Source organism: Rattus norvegicus, chromosome 6, assembly GCF_021556685.1.
Source record: "Rattus norvegicus strain SHRSP/BbbUtx chromosome 6, alternate assembly SHRSP_T2T, whole genome shotgun sequence".
Taxonomy (NCBI): domain Eukaryota; kingdom Metazoa; phylum Chordata; class Mammalia; order Rodentia; family Muridae; genus Rattus; species Rattus norvegicus.
This window is the reverse complement of record NC_141539.1, coordinates 109,447,832-109,467,239: the sequence shown is the minus strand read 5'-3', so window position 1 is coordinate 109,467,239 and position 19,408 is coordinate 109,447,832. Positions and strand designations below refer to the sequence as shown.

The 19,408-nt window shown below is 46.3% G+C and overlaps 1 protein-coding gene across 7 annotated transcripts in view; it reads right to left on the bottom strand.

The window, feature by feature from the left end:
• Positions 1-298: 298 nt before the first annotated feature.
• The window catches only part of Psen1 (presenilin 1), a 52,045-nt gene continuing 32,935 nt past the window's right edge, over positions 299-19,408 (bottom strand). For 5 of the 7 annotated variants that reach the window (NM_019163.4, XM_087552360.1, XM_087552359.1 and 2 more), the window contains 7 exons: positions 15,774-15,841; positions 13,787-14,007; positions 10,305-10,403; positions 9,660-9,746; positions 7,681-7,857; positions 6,471-6,589; positions 299-4,935 (listed from right to left, as the gene is read on the bottom strand). In NM_019163.4, the coding sequence (NP_062036.2) occupies positions 4,780-4,935; positions 6,471-6,589; positions 7,681-7,857; positions 9,660-9,746; positions 10,305-10,403; positions 13,787-14,007; positions 15,774-15,841 (927 nt within the window). In that variant the 3' untranslated portion in view covers positions 299-4,779. Of the gene's footprint in view, positions 4,936-6,470; positions 6,590-7,680; positions 7,858-9,659; positions 9,747-10,304; positions 10,404-13,740; positions 14,008-15,773; positions 15,842-19,408 lie in introns of all 7 variants that reach the window. The other 2 variants (XR_015621697.1, XR_015621696.1) reach the window with 1 other exon arrangement.

Here is a 19,408-nt window from a genome sequence, read left to right as displayed (position 1 = left end):
CCTGGTGCTGGAGACGAGACAGCTGGTAATAGATTTCATTTAGGAGATGGCAAGAGGAAGTAGTCCGTGTGTTTGGTACAAATGCAATGTTTTTCTCAAATGTTTGCTCTTTAGTTGCTGCGCTGCAGATCTACAATACAGAACCATAAATAGCGGTTCTGAGCAGACTGGGTGTTGCTCTGCTCTAACCCACGTTGCCTTGTTACCAGCAGAGAGCATCACGTTTCAAAGTGTCTTGGCATCTGTGAGCCAGTGCACAGGCCTTCACATCCCAGTGTCTCGGAAGAAAACAAGCAGGTTAGGCTCATGCATTCTTTATTCATTTGACAAATACAGGAAAATCTGCAATCATCTATCAAAATTATAGCTTCCCAAGAGTTTGAAAGGTATTTATTTAAAAAGTTGCATTCACAGTGTTATGTACAAAGTAGTACCCATGGTAGAAGCCAGGCCGTGACCATGTGAGAGTAAAGAACCCCTCAGAAGTTCTCACCCTGGCACTGCCACTCTGCAGTGGCCTTCAACAAGTCTGTATTTGAATAGAAGTGCTTTCGGGGAAATCCTTCCTGCTAGGGAGACATGTGTAAGCTCTATACTCTAGGGCCCAAGGGGACACTTGCATCCTCAAAGGCACATTGCTCCTCCAAACGCCCATTAAATGGCTTTGACAGTCAAGAAAGGGTACATTTCAGCACCAGGCTGTGCTTTGCAATATGCAGAGTAGGGGTTTCTAGCAGCCTAGTAGACCAATGAGGTGCAGAAGACCCTGAGATGGGACAGCCCACAGGTATCTGGATGGCACCATCAAGAAAGGCTGCAAAGCCTTTCCTTTGGTGTGCGTTTGTAGAACTGCCCAGGTTTGGAGAAAGACACAAGACCCCCGGGCTGCTCTTAAGACTCTAACTTATCATCAAGAAATGGCATTATTTCCATCCCAAGGGTGAATGCAAATGTCCAGTTTCCAAATTGTCTTCAAATTCAGCATTAAAGACCCACAGGGAGTGAGGAGAGGTGGCCCAGGCTGATCTGCATAGACCACTCAAGAGCTCACTTAACTAGGGGGGCTTCTGAAGGAATGAGGTCCCCTTAACAGCACTCACTCTGTAAGCCTCAGGAGTTGAGAGAAGTCAGGATGGGTGGGGCCAGGGGGTGTAGCTCAGATGGTAGAGTGCTTAGCTAGCATGCACACAGCCCCAGGTTTGATCCCCAGCATAGAATAAACTGGGCACAGGGGTGCATGTGAGTGATCTCAGAACTTGGGGTGTGGAAGTAGAAGGACAGAAGTTCAAGATCATCCTCTGCTCTAGAGTGGGTCTGGCAAGAGCCTGGGGTTTCTTTCAGAAAGGAGAAGAGGAAAGAACAAGAAACAGAAGGGAAAGGGGGGAGGGGAGGGAGGGAAAAAGGTAGGAAGAGGGCAGGTGAGACTGCAGCACCAAGCCAATCACTCAGGAGACTGAATAAACCCCTCAGCTTTTCTTCCAGGGTTAGATCACAAAGCCTGGCTCTGAGGGTCAGAGACAGAGCCTCCCATTAGAAGCCCGATCTTGGAAGACCTTATTTGGCAGTTAGCATCAATTTCACATTCAACAAGTTAGGGTCAGGAATATCCATAGGCCCAGCCAGATGGCTCAGTGGGTAGAAGCATGCACCTCCAAGCCTGAGGACCTGAGTTCAGTTCCTGGAACTCACATGATGGGAGGAGAGAACCACTTGCTGTTAACTGTCCTCTGACCTCATGTAGGCACATGCTCTGTGCAGAAATATAATATATATATGCATATGTGTATGTATGTACATAGATGTAACTTGGCATGATGGTCCATGTCTTGTGACGCCCAGCACTTGTAAGGTGAAGGCAGAAGGACCATTAAATTGAGTTCAGCCTGGGCTACACGGGAGACCCTATCTAATGTGCGTGAAACCACAGACAGAACAAGCAGTAAATGTACCCTTCACTTGGGCATCTATCACAAAAGACACTAAACTTTCAAGCGAAGTTTGCAAGCAAAAACCACAGATCTTTGCTCCTTTTGTGGTGAAGTCAATAGATTTCTTTTGGCTCTTGTCTTTTGCACACTTTCTCTAACAGATCACATTTGGCTGCTGTCCTTTGCTTGCTTGCTCTCTCTTTTCCTCTTGGAGAAATTTAGTCATCCGGTGTGAAAGCTGTGAACCTAGGATCCCTTTAACCCAGCAGAATCAAAACCAGGAAGAAGCGCCCTTCCTCTCCAGCCCCTCGATTGCAGCTGGCACTGCCCATAAATGCCCCATATCCTGTAGGCATTGGACCAAAGCCCTAAAGCTACTACATTTCTTCCCACCAAGCAGGTGGGGGCAGTGGCTTTATTCCAGATGTTGCCTGGCTTGTGGCCACTCCTCTCCTGGACTGGAACACCTGCACACAATCACAGCCCATATCTTCTTGTTACTAAACACACGTCACACTTGAGACCCTTACACACACTGCTCTACCTGAGATTGGCAAAAGTGCCTCAAACTAAAACTTCCCATCTGCTGTCTGTGTGAGAGCGGCAAGGTCTTGGGAAAAGGGGCTAGTGAGGTGGCCAGGCTGGTTAGCGGCTCTTGCCCACAGCGTACCTAGTGACCTGGTTTGCTCCTTAGAACCCATGCACCACAGGGCTGACCTCACATATGCTTGATAATAAAAATGCAGAACCTTCTAGCACAAGCCCCTCTCCTCCCTGCAAGGCTCTCTTCTTCAGCCGAGATGATTCTGTCTGGGTTCATATTCTTTAAACACAGCCTGGGAAATGAGCGCAGGGCCTTGAGGATGTTGCATGTACCAAGCTCTCCCAAAGCTCGCCCTCAGCTCCTCCGTGTGTCGTTCCTCAGGAGCTGTCCACCTTGCTCTGTGACATAGGGCTCTTCATTGGCCTAAACCTGGATGGGGCTGGGCTGACTGGCCAGTAAGCCCAGGGACCCGCCTGTCTCCGCCTCACCACAGAGGGGACTACTAGACTCCTAAGGTCAAATCCTTCCTAGGATCACTCCAGGCCTCACTTGCTAGCATGCCCAAAGCCCCCGGGCTAGATCAACAGCACAACTGTGTGACCCAAAATAAGTATCCTAACCCTCAAGTGGTTCCTAGGACAGGCTGGGAGAGAAAGCCAGCGTCCTTGGTTGAGCCACACTAGTTTCTCAAGTCTTACCAGCTGGTGTCCTGGCTGAGGTGGCTGCCACAGGTACAAGGGACTACTGCTCAGCCTGACAGGTCCACAGCACCCATGCTCACTGTAAACTCAGCACATGGCCACTGCTCGCACCACACAATGGAGCACTGAGATGAGAGAAGAGGCAGACAGACCAGAAGCGAGAGTGAGGCCACTCTTCTACGGCTCCTGAGGAAGCAGAGCCTCGTCCCTCACACGTGCCTGTGTAGCTAACTCACTCTGTCCCATGGCTGTGGGAAGCCCATCTTTCCTCTTGGCGACTGGCTTAAGTCCTGCGTCTAGGTTCTTTCACGGCTAACCAACAAACAACTTTTCTCCAAACCCTTGGTTTTTTAGACACAACTGATTCATGAACTGACCAACTACCAGCACTAGACATTAATTTAAATCTTGTGGTTTTATTTTTTTTTCCCCCAATGCTGGGGACTGGGCCGAGGGCAAGACAGGCATTGTATTTGGAGCTGTCCCCCAGCCCCTAGTTTTAAATTCTGTCCTTGACAGTGGATTGCGGTGACAAAAGAACAGTCAGGACAGAGAGCGCTTCACCAGCCACCCGTCACTTTAATTCTTTGGGCACACATCCTGTTTGCTGTCCAGGGAGCTGTGGCAGCACAGCAGCACGGCTCACTGCACTGCTTGATTGACACGGAGTATTTGCATCACATGAGGTACCCCCTGGGCTATCAGGGCCACTGGCTCCCTCCCAGAGCTGCCTTGTCTGCTGTCAGAGGGAACTGCTGTGGGACAAGAGAGAGACAGGGAGAGGAAGCATCCAGGCCAAAAGTAAACCTAAAGTATGTCTAAAAATGAGGAATTTGTGGAAAACCCAGAAGTTACTTAAGGATGACAGGGGACTGTTGAGAAATAGTTCCATCATTTCAAGAGAAGTACAGACTTTGGAACCTGAGGTTACAACTCTCAGGATAAAGCCACCCCAAATTCATCCAGACTGGCCTTGGGAAGAAATGGCAACCACAGATAATAGTGTCAGTGCTTGAGAGCAAAAATGGTCAAAGTCACTGATGTGACAGGGGTTGGGGCTTGTGTAGGGTGGCATCCTTATTTAAACTTACGAGTGGGCAGCAAAGGAGACTGCGGGGACCTGGGTCCAGTGCCACCTCTGCACAGAACCCCCTGGACAGTGCAGGATTCAGCTAGGGCATGTTTTATTTCCAACATGGCATGGAAGACGGCAGCTCTGCTTGGCTCACTTCACTTCATTTAACCTCTTGAGAGTTCCCAGTGCTGGTCAATCTCCATGTCCAAGGGTCAAAGTGCTGGTAGAGCCCAGCAGCTTCTCGGCCAGCATACTTAGTCCTTGTCTCTCAGCCTGGTAGTTTCTTCACTGAGTGACATCGTCCGATGCAATGACAAGTGTTGGAAACCGTTTTCTGTAGTTACTTCCTTCCCAAGTCCAGTAGTGCAGGTGGCTGGGGAAACCGGAAGGAAGCGGTCAAAGCCAAGCTGGAGTCGTGACTTTGTTCGCTGAGGACACAGGACAATCATCCATGCCCTGCCCAGGTTTGCTTTATGTTTTTGTTTTTCTGATAATCAAAGAAGAATCATCCATGGTCTGAGTGTGGAAATGCTAGATATAAAATTGATGGAATGCAAGTTGGTCCATGAAGGGCTGCACGAGATAATCCGTGGCAAAGTAGAAAATGAGCCCGAAGGTGATGGAGATGGGAAGGGCCGGCAACGCTTTCTTGAAAATGGCGAGCAGGAGTAACGTAAGGCACAGGCCCTGTGGAGACAGAGGCTCATTTATACACACAAAACCCAGACTGGGCAGACGAGTTACCTTCCTCCCTCAGTCTCCTAAGTGCCAGGATGTAAGAGTGTACCATGATGCCTCGCAACCAAGCTGGCTTCAAATCCCTTACACAGCTAAGGAGGACCTTGAACTTCTGACCCTCCTCCTCCTCTCCATAGTGCGGGGACATGCCACCCTGCCTGTTTCATGAGGTTGGAGGTTGACCGCAGGGCTTTGGACTATGCGGGCATTCTCACACCTGAACTGTATGCCCCAACTCTGAGCAGTAAGGAACAGTTCATGTGTTATTAGTAAGTCAGGTTTTTGTTTTTGACATAGGATCTCACTATGCAACCCAGAACTTACCAAGGTTGGCTTTGAACTCATGGGTCAACCTGCCTGTGCCTCCAGAATGCCATTAGGATTAAAAGGTGCATGCCAACACACCCAGCTTTCTAAGTCAGTTTTGAAAGCCACAGCCATCATAAGCAAGATGGAACTTGGGATTATGCCCTGGGCTAGCCCCTCTCACTCCATACCTGCCGTCCCAAGGCAAGCAGGCTACAGGTTGTGCATTAGATGTAAAACCACTGATCAGGACAGTCTTTGTTAAGTCCTAGTCATACACTGCGGATCTCTCTCTCTCTCTCTCTCTCTCTCTCTCTCTCTCTCTCTCCCCCCCCCCCTCTCTCTCCAGGGTTTCTCTGTGTAGTCCTGGCTGTCCTGGAACTCACTCTGTAGACCAGGCTCACAGACTCTGCTTCCCTGGCGTTGGGATTTCAGGTGTGCGCCATCACTGCCTGGCCCACAGTGATTTCTAATGAGAAATACTCACAGTTTCCTGGAGAACTCTTAAGAACTACTCAAAACTAATTATCCAAGGGTGGGGGACAGAGATGAGCACAGGACTGAGACCCGAGCTAGTATGCAAGGAGAACACAGCAAGCCCATGGTGCTCCCATTCTTTAAGCCTCAGTGATAAACTTCACAGGAAAGACATAGCTAGGCTGGTAGCATTGGCTGATTTTAATGTGTGGCCAGAGTGGAGAGAGATCAGGCAGGCTCTGATTGTCCATTTTTAAAAAGCTTCTCAAGGGATTGGAGTTCTTAGCCTGCCTGGAGTCAGAAGAGACTTCTCGGGGCTAGACAGATGGCTGGGCAGGTAGAGGCACGTGGCCCCCTGATCCTGACCACCTGAGTTAGATCTCTGGAACTATGTAAAAAGCTGGATGTAGTGGGCCCACCTGTAATCCTAGCATTGCTTTGGAGATGGGAAACTAGAATAGGCCAGAAGCTACTTGGAGTGCACGTCTCACGGTAAAAACAGAGACCCTCCCTTAGGTGGAAGGGGAGCCCCAACTCCCAAAAGTTGTTCTCTGAGAAACCCTGCCTCAGGTAGAAGGAAAAACATTGTTCTCTGTCACACAACTTCCATAATATATGTGCACAAACACACTCAAAAGAAAATTATCATAAAGGCATGCAGAGTCAGTCAGTTCTGACAATTTTTGTCAGCATATACTTACGATCAATATGGCTACAAAGCAGGCTATGGTTGTGTTCCAGTCCCCACTGGCGGTCGCTGAGGCCTTACCAACCAGAACACTGTAGAAAATGAAATCTCCCAGCCCAAGCTTTACTCCTCCTAAAAGAAGAAAGATTAAGTTTGTCATTGTTTCCTGTGCTTTTTTTTTTTTTTTTCAGACAAGGTCTTGTTATGTAGCCTAGGCTGGCCTTGAACTTGTGAACCTCTTGCCTCAGTCACTCAAGCCCTAGGACTACAAGTGTGTACCACCACACCCAACTCTGTGACTTCATAATTCAAATATCTGATCCCAAGCTGGGCATGGTGGCACGGACCTGCACTCTGAGCTACTCAGAAGTCTGAGCAGGAGGAGAGTTTAAGACCAGGAGTGTGAGACCTAGGCAACATGGTGACACTTTGTCTGAAAAAAACAAGGCCAAATGAATCAAAAAACACAGTCCTACACTGAAGGAGAAGTCAATAAACAATATATCCAATTTAGGCCTCAGAAGGACCATCCTCTTTATCTTCTGTTCTACACCAGGAGGTTTAGATTCTGTGTGACTCCGGAGTCTCATTACCCACCTCCCTGCACAGCTGGGCATTATCTGCTTAACATCTTTTTCTTTTTTTCTTTTTTCTTTTTTTCAGAGCTGGACAGAACCCAAGGCCTTGCGCTCGCTAGACAAGCGCTCTACTGCTGAGCTAAATCCCCAACCCCTCTGCTTAACATCTTAATTCACACCTCCCTCCCTCCCTCCCTCCCTCCCTCCCTCCCTCCCTCCCTCCCTCCCTCTCTCTCTCTCTTGTGTACATGCATTCAAAGAGGGGCACTGAGGGCTCGTGTTCTGTGTGTACACAGTACAAAGAGGCCATCTGTTGATGCCTGGTATCTTCTTGAGTCATTCTGTAGCTTAGTTTTGGAGACAGCACAGCACACAGAGCAGGAATGGATTCAGTTAGACTGGCTGGTCAGCAAGCCCAGAGTCCTCCTGTCTCTACCTGCCCAGTGCTGGGATCACAGGTGTATGAGGCTGTGCTGACCTTTTCTTTTTAAATGTGAGCGTTGGAGAGGGATTAAGCTCAGGCCCTCATGCTTGTGTGGCAAACACCTGAATAAGCTATTTCCCCACAACAACTCAGTGTACTGAGAGGCAGATAATACTGCCCTTAAAGAAACCCGTGGTTTCAGACCGAGACGATGCACGTACTTTCCTCCGGGTCTTCACTAGTGAGGATGCTCCCAGAAAGTTCCTGGACAGCAGCTCTTGACTCAGGAGTGGAGCGATGAGGCCCCAGGTGACTGTCTCTTTGGGCCTCCCACTCCTCACTGAAGCCACCATCATCGCTCCCAGTGCCAGTGTCCTGTGTCTCTTCCCTCTCTGTTCCTTTAAGAGAGAAGGTTAATTAAAGCGCTAATCCTTAGCTCACCCCTCCATGTTCCAGAGGGCGGGGTCTCAGCTAAGGCAAGCATGTTGACTCTTCCATTCCTCTTCTCCATGTACACGCTACAACTGAGAAGCTGGGACGTGGCACTGTCTTGGAGGGCTGACATTTTCCCCTTCACTTCCTCTTTCTACGGAAGGAAGAAATGGCTTCCATCTTCCCTGTCTGGATATAGGCCCAGCACTGCAACTGTCAGGACCACAGGAAGTGACGGTTGCGGACAACAGTATGTCAAAGGTGGCACAGCAGGAACTGTGCAGAGCCTGCACCCTTGTGAACCAACAGGAAACATCTTGTTCAGTCCTCTATCCCCAGAGCTTAGGAAAACACTGAGCAAACACCCAGTGGTTGGGCAGCATTTGTCAACTTACCAAACATACACTTTCTCATATAACAAACAATGTGCTGGCTACTGCGCCATCACAGAGGAGGGAACGATTGAGAAAAGGCCTCCACAGACAGAGTTGGAGCTGTACGCAAGCCTAGAAGGCATATCTTAATTAGCAATCGGTGGGGAAGGCCCTGCCCACCGTGGGCGGGACATCCTGGGGCTGGCGGTACTGGTTCAAGAAATTAAGAAAGCAGGCTGAGGCAGCCGTGGGGAGCAAGCCAGTAAGCAGCACCCTTCAATGGTTCCAGTTCAGCCCCCGTCTCCAGGTCCCTGTCCTATTTGAGTTCCTGTCCTGACTTCCTTTGCTGATGAAGAGGGATGAGGAAGAGTAAACTGAATAAACCCTTCCTTCCCAAGTTTCTGATCTATGGTGTTTTTTGACCCCATAGTAACCCTGACTAAGCAAACAACCACAACTTCTCTTTAGTTTAATATGATACTTGGGGCTGGAGAGATGGCTTTTCCAAAGGACGTGGGTTTGGTTCCCAGTACCAACATGGTGGTTCACAAGCACCTAAGTCCATGGGATCTGATTTCTGCTGACCTCCAGCTACCAGCAGTACATGTGTACTACATACACATAAGGCAAAACACTCAAATACATAAATATAAACACATACGTATACACATAAATAAAAAATTTAGTGGGTTGGGGATTTAGCTCAGTGGTAGAGCGCTTGCCTATCAAGCACAACGCCCTGGGTTCAGTCCCCAGCTCCAGAAAAAAAAAATTATTTTAAATTAGGCCAATAGCCTTAATTAGGCCTGTCATCTTAATTTTCTTTTTTTTTTTTCTTTTTCAACTTTCTAAGAAAACACCTTTCTGCTTTAGTTTACAGCACACTGTTCTTCACTTGTTTCTGACTGAGCATCTGATGATGTTGTCCCACTGTCTTCTGCAGTACCCCCAGGCCTTGGTCACCAGCATTGTCAAGTCCACTGAAATACTGACTTCGTTACACGCCTCCCACCACATGTTTTCCGTTACCCTGGACATACTGGACAAGAGATGCCCTGTCCCCACTCCCACACCTTTCGGTGACAAGATCTCTCCACACAGTCAAGGCTAGCCTTGAACTCACAGTATCTTGGGGAATTTCACCTCTTTGAATAGTCCTATGTGCATTTACTGGGGATAACCAGTTTCTCTAGGAGATTCTCTGTGACAGCTTTGATTATCACCCTTCTCCCCACATCTCGGGCTTCTCAAATGGCAGGCAAACTCTGGCCCTGAGCTTTAGCAAGGAGAGTGTGACCAAAGAAGACTGAAATTATTTCTTCATCATTTCAATTATTTATCTACAAATGATAATGAACCTGAAAATAGGGCATTTACAAACGAGCACCACCTACCTTGTGTGCTATACTTGGGGTTTTTGGGTACCCTCCTTTGGGCTTCTGGGTCTCCTTCAGCCATATTCACCAACCACACCATGGTTGCTGTTGAGGAAGACAAAGCTGAGGTAAGTTCTCAAACCCACGGCACTTCTCTAGCAAGCACGAGGCCATTACTTCTCTACAGAAAACACTGGTCTTTGTGCAGAAGTAACAGGATTAAAACAACAGAAGATTGCAGGTTAAGAAACAAACACACGGGGCTGAGAGATGGCTCAGCGGTTAAGAGCACTGACTGCTCTTCCAGAGGTCCTGAGTTTAAATCCAGCAACCACATGGTGGCTCACAACCATCTGTAATGGGATCTGATGCCCTCTTCTGGTGTGTCTGAAGACAGCTACAGTGTACTCATGTATAATAAGTATATACATATAATTTATATACATAAGTATATAAATCTTAGAAAAAAAGAAACAAACACACAACTGAATGTACTGGGGCTGGAGAGATGGCTTAGGGGTGAGCCATGAATGTACTGCTCTTGTAAAGGACCTGGGTTTGATTCCCAGCACCCGCATGGTGGCTCAGAACCATCCATAAATTCAGTCCCAGGGATCCAATGCTCTCTTCTGACTTCTGACCTCTGTGGTCCAGCATACTTACAGGAATAGATAAGAGCTGGAAAGAGAGTCTCATTTCTTTCCTGAGCTGTTTCGACCAGCATACGAAGTGGACCTTTGGGGCACAGAACAGCCACCAAATCTAGAAAGAGAAAAATAAAAAAAGACACCTAGTAAAATACACTGACTAAAATGTGTAAACGGATATACACAAGGGAGCACTTCCTGAGGAAACAAATCTAATGTTTTCTTTAAAAATGTTGGGTAAAAATGAAAATATTTGCAGTTAAGCAGCTAAGAGAAAAAGCAAGCTAAACAAAGTAAAGCAGAGCCCTCAGAAGGCCGTGTAAATTATACTCTGGCCTCACGGCTATGAGCTCAGTCTACGGTATATGATTACTGGGGTCTAGACACGACTCTTCTTAGCCTGAAGGAAAGAGGCAGAGACAGCAAGACAGAACTACTCTAGAGTTCTCATTCTGGAACAAGCAGAGATGGGAGGGAGCTATTTTTTAAAAAAAATTTACCTATAAATTACAAATAGACACTTTATTCCAAATATCAAACGTTTTGAAATAACAAGAGCAGAGTGGAAGAGAGTGTCCTTTCTTCACAGACAGTGCAAATGGGGATGTGCTGTTGTAACACACGTTCACAGCACGTGTGAGGCCTGCACTCATTCCCCAGAGAAAGCTGGTTGAAACAGCTCAGGAAAGAAATGAGACTCTCTTTCCAGCTCTTAATTGCCCATAATTAAGGAATTTGCAGTAAGAGAGCAACAAATTTAAATGAAATGATAGCTCTGTGCATGATAAAGTTTAATATTTCCTTAGTTTCCAGTCAAGTAAGGTGCTTCACAGATATTTACGTCTCAGAACATATGGTGGTGCTAAACACTGACCTCAGAGAAACAGTGATATGCCTAAATTATGTCTGGTTCTAACACCATTTTCTCCAATTTTTCTTTCATTTTCTATGTTACAGAAATGCAGAAAATAACGTCAAATATTTAAACATATCCAACAGGTATAAAACAGTAAAGGGGGACTAGACAGCTGCTGTCACTCTCTGTAGAACCGTAACAATAGCACAGCGGCCCCACTCTCCGCTACACTTCCATTTATATGTTTGAGCGAAAAAAGCAAGATTTCCTGTACTAGCAACTAATGAGATCTTCAGCTGTTTTAAAGCTCCCACATCCTGTAACTATTTTGGTTCTATGACATGTTTCCCCTTATAGAATCTTGAAATGAATAGATTCAGTTATTTTTAGGGCAATTAAAATGAATAAAAATTAATTTACTTAAAAGGTTTCAGACCACTTCTGACAAAACTCCTCAAGACTTTGTAAGCAGCAGGTTGAGAGTCACTATGTAAACACTGGGTGCCCAGCTCGTCCACACTCAGAAGACCAAGGTCTTCCCTGTGCTTCGAGCAGAGGCTGAGGGTCATGGAGAGAATAACATGGGCTTGGAATTCAGACTCTAGGTCAAGCCACATGCAAGCAGCCAGGCAAACAATTTACCTCTGTAACCTTTAAGCTTCTTAGCAACCAAAACCCTATGATTACCACCTCGCTGATCGGCAGGGTGGCATTCTGAATCACACTATTTATTGTGCTTTCTCACACGAACGAGGGTGTGTGCATGCGTAACTTGCAGGAATTGGTTCTCTCCTATCATCTTGTGGCTCCTAGGGTCCCTCATGTTGTCAGGCTTGGTGCTAAGTCCTTCACTGGCTGAGCCATCTCCCTAACTCACAGCAGCATTCCTAAGCAGGCTTACATGGAGGATTTACAAAACACCAGTAAGATGACGTTACAGGAGGTGAGGGGTAGAGTACGGCTTTCTCACCCTGACTAGATGCTCAGGTATACAACAGAACTGGCTCAGTTCTAGTCCCCAGGTTTTTCTCTGTCAGTTAAAGGGAGATGAGTTTTCAGTTACAGGTCACCACACACTACAGTGTTTGAACAGTGACGAAGGAGCATGCTCTAAAACGGTGACCACTGACTAGTCTCTGACTAGTCTCTGGCTTTCATGTGGGGCGAGAGTGGAGGGTAAAGTCAGTCCCCGGTTACTATGGCTGGAGTATCACTGTGACTTTTCAGGACCCATGTCACAGCAGCTGTTAAAATGTATGTTTAATATTTTAAAATTTATTTTTGTTGTTGTTTTGTTTTATTCCAGACAGTTTCTCTGTGTAGCCCTGGCTATCCTGGAACTTGCTCTGTAGACCAGGCTGGCCTCAAACTCAGAGATCCTCCTGCCTCTGCTTTCCAAGTTCTGGGATTAAAGGCCTGTGCCACCAGCTGAAATAATGGGTTTTTACACGAGTTTTGGGCTCTGCCCACAGGTCTCCTGTAGATTTAACTTCAAATACAATAAACAAACAGACACTGGGCTTATTTTACAAATGTAAACCTCATTCTCAGAATCCAGACAGGCTCTCAAAATATAGCCTAGGCTGAACTTTTAATTCTCCTGACTTCATCTGTGATCCCAAATGTTGGGATGGGAGGTGGACATTACTACCTCTAACAGTTTACTACTTATTTAATTAAAAAAATGTTTTTTTGAAAACAGGGTTTAAAGAGGCCCAAGCTGGTCTGAAACTTACTATACTAGCCATGGATACTAGCCTTGAAACTCCTGGTCCTCCTGCCTCTACCTCCCAAGTGCTGGGATTACAGGTGTGCACACACAGCAGGACAAAGTTAATCTTTAAAGGGTGATTCCACTGAAGTTGCTGTATGATTCTGAACTTGAAAATGAATTGAGGAAATACGACACCCTCCTCTGGCCTCTGCAGGCATAAGGCGTGCATGGAGTGCACAGACACACTTACAGGCAACACACTACACATCAAGTAAAAACGTGAGAGAAGAAAATTCACTGAGGGCGGTGAGAAGGCTCAGCAATGGTGCCTGCCACCAGGCCACCCTTCTGGGTTCACGCGGTCCCAGGATCCGAGGGAGGAGAGCTCTGACTGCTGAAGCAGTCCTCTGACCCCTACACTCCAAATCCGAGCTGACGGCTGCAGGTGTCCAGCACGCTGCTGGCACATCTCAGTACACACAGGCTCACTGGACTCTCTGAAGCCTGGGGACTTGTTCCCGACTTACAAGGCCATCATAACTCGGGGGGACCGCTGGTGCGGCTGCAGCTTTGCAGCTTTGTTTACTGGGGTCCGGGGACTAAAGCCAGGGCCTCGCATATAGGACGAGGACTGAATCAGTCTTCTGAGCAGCAAAGGATGGCTCCTCCCATCAACCCAGCTCAGGGTCCTACCGAACATTTCACAAATTCTCACTCTCGGGGCTGGGATCGGGGTCACAGCACGGCCGTTGCCTAGCACCGACGAGTTGTAGGTACAATCAATCCTTAGCACTCTAACAGGGAAACCACTGAAGAGCTACGGGAGATAACCATTAAGAGTTTCCTTAAATCAAGAGAACTAGAAGAGGAAGGAAAACACACCAGTGAGTATTTCTGTGATGAACAAAGTGTCAGTCTTGAGTTTTACCATATACTGAAATCACAGCCAAGATGAGCCATGCGGTCCATTCAGGGAGGTACTTGATAAATACCAGGGCCATGAGGGCACTGATCATAATGAGATACGCCTGCTGCAGTCGGAGTGGGCCTTTCCAGTGAATGGCAATCATCCCGACCACACCAAAATTCCAGATCAGGAGTGCAACCGTAATATAGTCCACGGCGACATTGTAGGTCTTGAATACTTCCCTGGAAACAAGGATTTGAAGTGACTTATGTGCAATAACTCTCATGAACACACTGTTTAGAACCAAGATTCTGAAATGTTACCTATTCACATCCCATATTGCTTTTACTATGACCTATGCTGTACTGTTGTTCATGTAGCACCTTGTCCTTAAACATTACATTTTTCTCAAGCAGAACTTATTTTAACAGGCACTATATTATTCACATAAATGAACATATAAAAAAATCACAGGTCGTATCTGTAAAAATAAAAACAAATATTAAAAAAAGAAAATCCTATCACCTACACTATCATACTGTATTTTATGAAATTCTACTTTAAAGTATCTGAAATTAGAAAAAAATGAGCCATTAATTTTTATAGTGAAAACATAGATAATACTATTTTCATAACATTAGAATACTTTAATATCATTAGACACTGATGAGAACAGTCTTATAAAATGACTTAGAGAGTGCCTGTGTGATGCTGGATGGAACTCAGGGCCTCATGTGTACTGGGCATGCGCTCCACCATGGATTTCATGCTCCTAGCCGGCTGCCTGACACTGTGTGTGGTAGATGGGGTGAGTCTGCCTATCAAGGCTCATGTACAAGCCGTAAGTTGACATTCATGTTATTGTTTGACACGATGTCTCACTGAACTTGATGCTTGCTGTTTTGGCTAGCTTGGCTGGCCAGCAAGTCCCTGAGACCTGTCTGTCTCTGCCTCCCATTGCTAGGGTTACAGGAAATTGCTCCTGCACTGGCCTGGCTTCTATGTAGGTTCTGAGTATCCAAACTCAGGTTCTCATGCTGGACTAGCAAACACTGATATCTTAGCCACCTCCCCAGACCCTGGTGAACTTTTCTAGATGAAGAAAACTATTTTAACTTCTGGAGAACAAATCTATCTATCTAAGCGATTGTAACTATGGTAGCCATTCTAAGAGAAAAAATACATATAAGCACAAACTGTGAGCCCTGGGGTTGTCCAGGAAGATGAATTTTCTGTTTTGAAATTCTAAAATAAAGCAAGTTTTACGTTTCTGAATGAGGTTGCAATGCATATTATACAAAGCTTTTCAGGTGTTCTAAACTGAAACTAACCTCAACTCTTAGCTAGGTACATATAATTTATATAAAGATGTGTAACAAGTCTCCCTCCCTCCCGTCTGCCCCATAGTTCTCCTCTCCAGGGAAAACCCTGCCGACACACACAAGTTGTCCTCTGACTACCGCATGTGTAATGTGGCACGTGGTTCCCACCCTTATAAAATAAGTTGGAGTGTGTGTGTGTGTGTGTGTGTGTGTGTGTGTGTGTGTGTGTGTGTGTGTTTGAAGCAAGATGGCTCAGTGGGTAAATGCACTTGCCTGGCAAGTTTGACTACCTAAGTTTAATCCATAGGACCCAAAGTGGAAAGAGAAAATGGACTCCTAAATGTTGTCCTCTGACCTTCACATGGGTGCCTACACTCACATACATAATAAATTAAGTAAAAAGACAATATCCCTACCAACACTAACTCAGCTTTTTTTTTTTTTTTTTTTTTTTGGTCCTTTTTTTTGGAGCTGGGGACCGAACCCAGGGCCTTGCGCTTCCTAGGCAAGCACTCTACCACTGAGCTAAATCCCCAACCCCGCTAACTCAGCTTTTATGTACCTGTTAAGATATAGTATGCAGAAAAAACGATTACTTAGAGAATAATTCATCAGCAAGGTACATGGCTCTACGGGCAGTGGTGGATGCAATTAACGAAGAGAAGACCGAAACCTGCATTACTTACCCTAAGTAAATGAATGAAAAAAAGAACAGCAACAACAGAGATGAAACAATAAGCCAGGCATGGATGACCTAGGAGAGACACAACTCAATATAGTCAAAGGATTCCACAGTTTCTAAACAAGGAGACTTAACATGAGCAGCAGTCGGTGCCAACGCTCTGCTTTCTGGTTTTCCTTTGCAGTGGCTGGGGTGGACCAGGGCCTTACACATACTGGCAACTGCTAGATTACTGGGTTCTGTCCCATGCCCATATTCTACTTTTTCTTTCTCGGAGACAGGGTTCTTCTGCGTAGCTTTGGCTGTTCTGGGACTCACTCTGTAGACTAGGCTGGCCTCGACTCAGAGATCTGCCTGTCTCTGCCTACCAAGTGCTGTGACTAAAGGTGTGTCCACCTCTGCCCAGCTTCCACATCCTCCCTTTAAATGGCAGAACAAATGCAGCTTTGGGATCAGTGCATACTTATAGGAAGATCTTGGGTGTTAGGGTATAAAACAGAAACATAAAGATATACACACACACACACACACACACATATATATATATACACACACACACACACACACATTTTAGACAGTTAACTTTTTTTTTTCAGTTCTTTTCTAAAATAAACAAAAGATATCCCTTGGCACACACTTGTCAAAAATATGGACGAAAAGAGCAATAAAGGGGGCTGGAAAGATGGCTCAGTAGTTAAGAGCATACGCTGTTCTCTAGGTTCCCAGTGCCCACACTGAACAGCTTCCTAGAGATGTGAACTTCTGGGCTCTGTGGGCACCTGCACATTCTGACTTAACCATGTTTGTTCCATTCTTTGTATTGTGATTTGCCTGTAATAAGGCTGTAAAATTTCCCAGTTTATACTGGTCACTGAGGATTGTTAAAGCCTTTCCTGATGACCAGGAGCTCCCCTAATCTGCACAATCAATGGTAAGCAAGCCTTCTCTCCTCAAGTCCCTAGGTTAGTGGCTCCCATAACCCCATAAATGCCCCGAAAGTCAGGAGTTCTGCTCCCAACAGTGAGCATTCTCTAAACCTGAGTGATCTGTGCTAGAAATCTTACCACAGATCATCTGTCACAAATGCATCACGACCAACTGCCTTTTCTGTGTCTGTCCCTGTAAGAGACCCCCTCCCCTTCTTGCAGACACAGTACAATCAAACTACTGCTAGGAGAAATCCTCAGTTTATTTGGAAACAGGTCCCAGCAGGCTGCTTCTGAATGTCTGGCTCAAAAGCTCACTCTAATTCATGCTGGAAGTCAAAGTAAACAACATTCTTGTCTGGAATTGGCTGTGCTTCCTAAGACTCATTAAAAACCAACACGAAATAGCACAGAGGAACGAGGGTGGAAACAGAGTTGGATATCAACATTCCAGATGTTTTCAAATTTAGCATAATTAAAAGATGTACAGTACTGACCCAAACGTTAAGCTCGGGTCTAGCTGACAGAATTAAGCGCATTCCATGGTCTCTCCTCCGCACACAGCTACACCTGGAAGAACTCAAACCCCAGCACTGAGAACGGAGGTGGCAGCTAGGGAAGGGCAAGTAGCCTCCTTCAGTAGCACTTAGCCCTTCTGTTCTGTTCACTAGCAAGACAAGGGGAGATCCATTAGTCTCTTCTCCCTTTCCCTAGCCTCTTAAGCCCAGCCACCCCCATTTGTAGGAAAGAGGTGGCTGGGGCCCTACATTTAGGGAGAACAAAATCTTCCCTCTGATGGGAGCCATAGTGTGTATCAGGGTATGAGGTGAGTCTTGTTTAGCTCTCTGACTTCCCAACTTTTGGCCCTGACACCAGGAAACAGTCTCAGGGTTTGGCTGGGAGAACAAAACCAGCAAAGTGCCAAGAACCAGAGTTCATTTCTGGAAGCCGCTCATGAGCTCCCTGGTCTATCTCCCAGGAAGCATATATGACCATGACTCTTTGTCGGTTTTAAAAAATTATTTTATATGTATGTGTGTTCTATATTTATGCACTGTGTGTCTGTCAGTGGCAGAGGCCAGAAGGGGGTGTCAAATTTCCCTAAACTGTAGTTACAGAGAGTTGTGAGTCTCCATGTGAGTATTGGGGAATTGAACTCAGGACCTCAAGAAAAGCAGCCAGTGCTCTTAACTGTTGAGCCATCTCTCTAGCCTCTTGTTTTCTAGATAGAATTTCACTATGAAACTTCCTGGCCTGAACTCTTTATGTACATTGGGCTAACACACATGTACACACAGACAGAAATAATAATAAATAAAATACTTGACTTAAAAAAACTGAAAACAAAGTACCCAAGATACAACCCAAATTACACAGCATATAAATACTAGAAAAGGGGTTGGGGATTTAGCTCAATGGCAGAGGGCTTGCCTAGCAAGCGCAAGGCCCTGGGTTCGGTCCCCAGCTCCGAAAAAAAAGAAAAAAAAAAATACTAGAAAAACCTGTTTGCATGGAAAAAGACTCAATAAACACAAATAGCAAGATAACACATATGTTACAATTCTTACTTTTAATGAAGAAAAGAGACCAGGAGGGAACATCATTTCCCAACACATTCTATGAGTTCAGCATTAACTTGATAACAAAACAAAACAAAAATACATTAAAAAAACCCAACCCAAAAATCCACTGCATCAACACTCATCTCCCATTCACATATGCACCCTAACCACTGGTGGGACACTAGTGCCAAGGCAGGAGGACAACCCAGGGTCAGAAGGACACAGCAACTGGAGGACCCCACTCTGGCCAGGATAGGGATGTGTGTGCGCAAATACGCAAATACACACACACACACACACACACACACACACACACACACACACCACACACACACACACACACACACACACACACACACACACACACACACACACACACACACACACACACACACACACACACAGCAATGCCTGTCAGGTGAGGGCAGTTAAGAATGCATGCCAGTACCGCTGAGAAGTACCTTGCAGCCCACAACAATAGACAGATTGTTTTTGCTAACCCTGAAAACACTGAACTAAAATAAACCCATCTTTCCGTACTTATAAAAATACGGGGCTGGGGATTTAGCTCAGTGGTAGAGCGCTTACCTAGGAAGCGCAAGGCCCTGGGTTCGGTCCCCAGCTCCGAAAAAAAAAAAAAATATTCAGGTAAAAATACAGTGGGCAGATTCTCAAAAGTTTTCTTCCTATGTTAGGAGCAGAGAAAGAGAGAGAGAAAGAGGGAGAGGGAGAGGGAGAGGGAGAGGGAGGGAGGGAGGGAGGGAGGGAGGGAGGGAGAGAGAGAGAGAGAGAGAGAGAGAGAGAGAGAGAGAGAGAGAAGACTGCTGGCCAGGCAGAGTCAAGGCGGGTCAGGGTCTGCTGGCAGACTTCCCGGGCTGCTGAGGCACAGAACAATAAGAGGAGGTGGACTTGAGGCTCAAGGCGAGGGGCTGAAGACCCTACTGACCTTGGTGGAAGGAACAGGGAGGCTTTGGGATGGGAACAGAGGTCTTCTTATGTGTGGACTTCAGCAAATTGTTTCTGTTAACTCGTGGCTTTGCTTCCCAAGGTCCTATAGTATAAGGAGGCTATGAGAAGTACACTGGCAGCTGCTGTGGGAAGGACCTGCAGCCCTGCCGTGTCTGTCTCTTGCACAGTTTTTCTATCTTTCC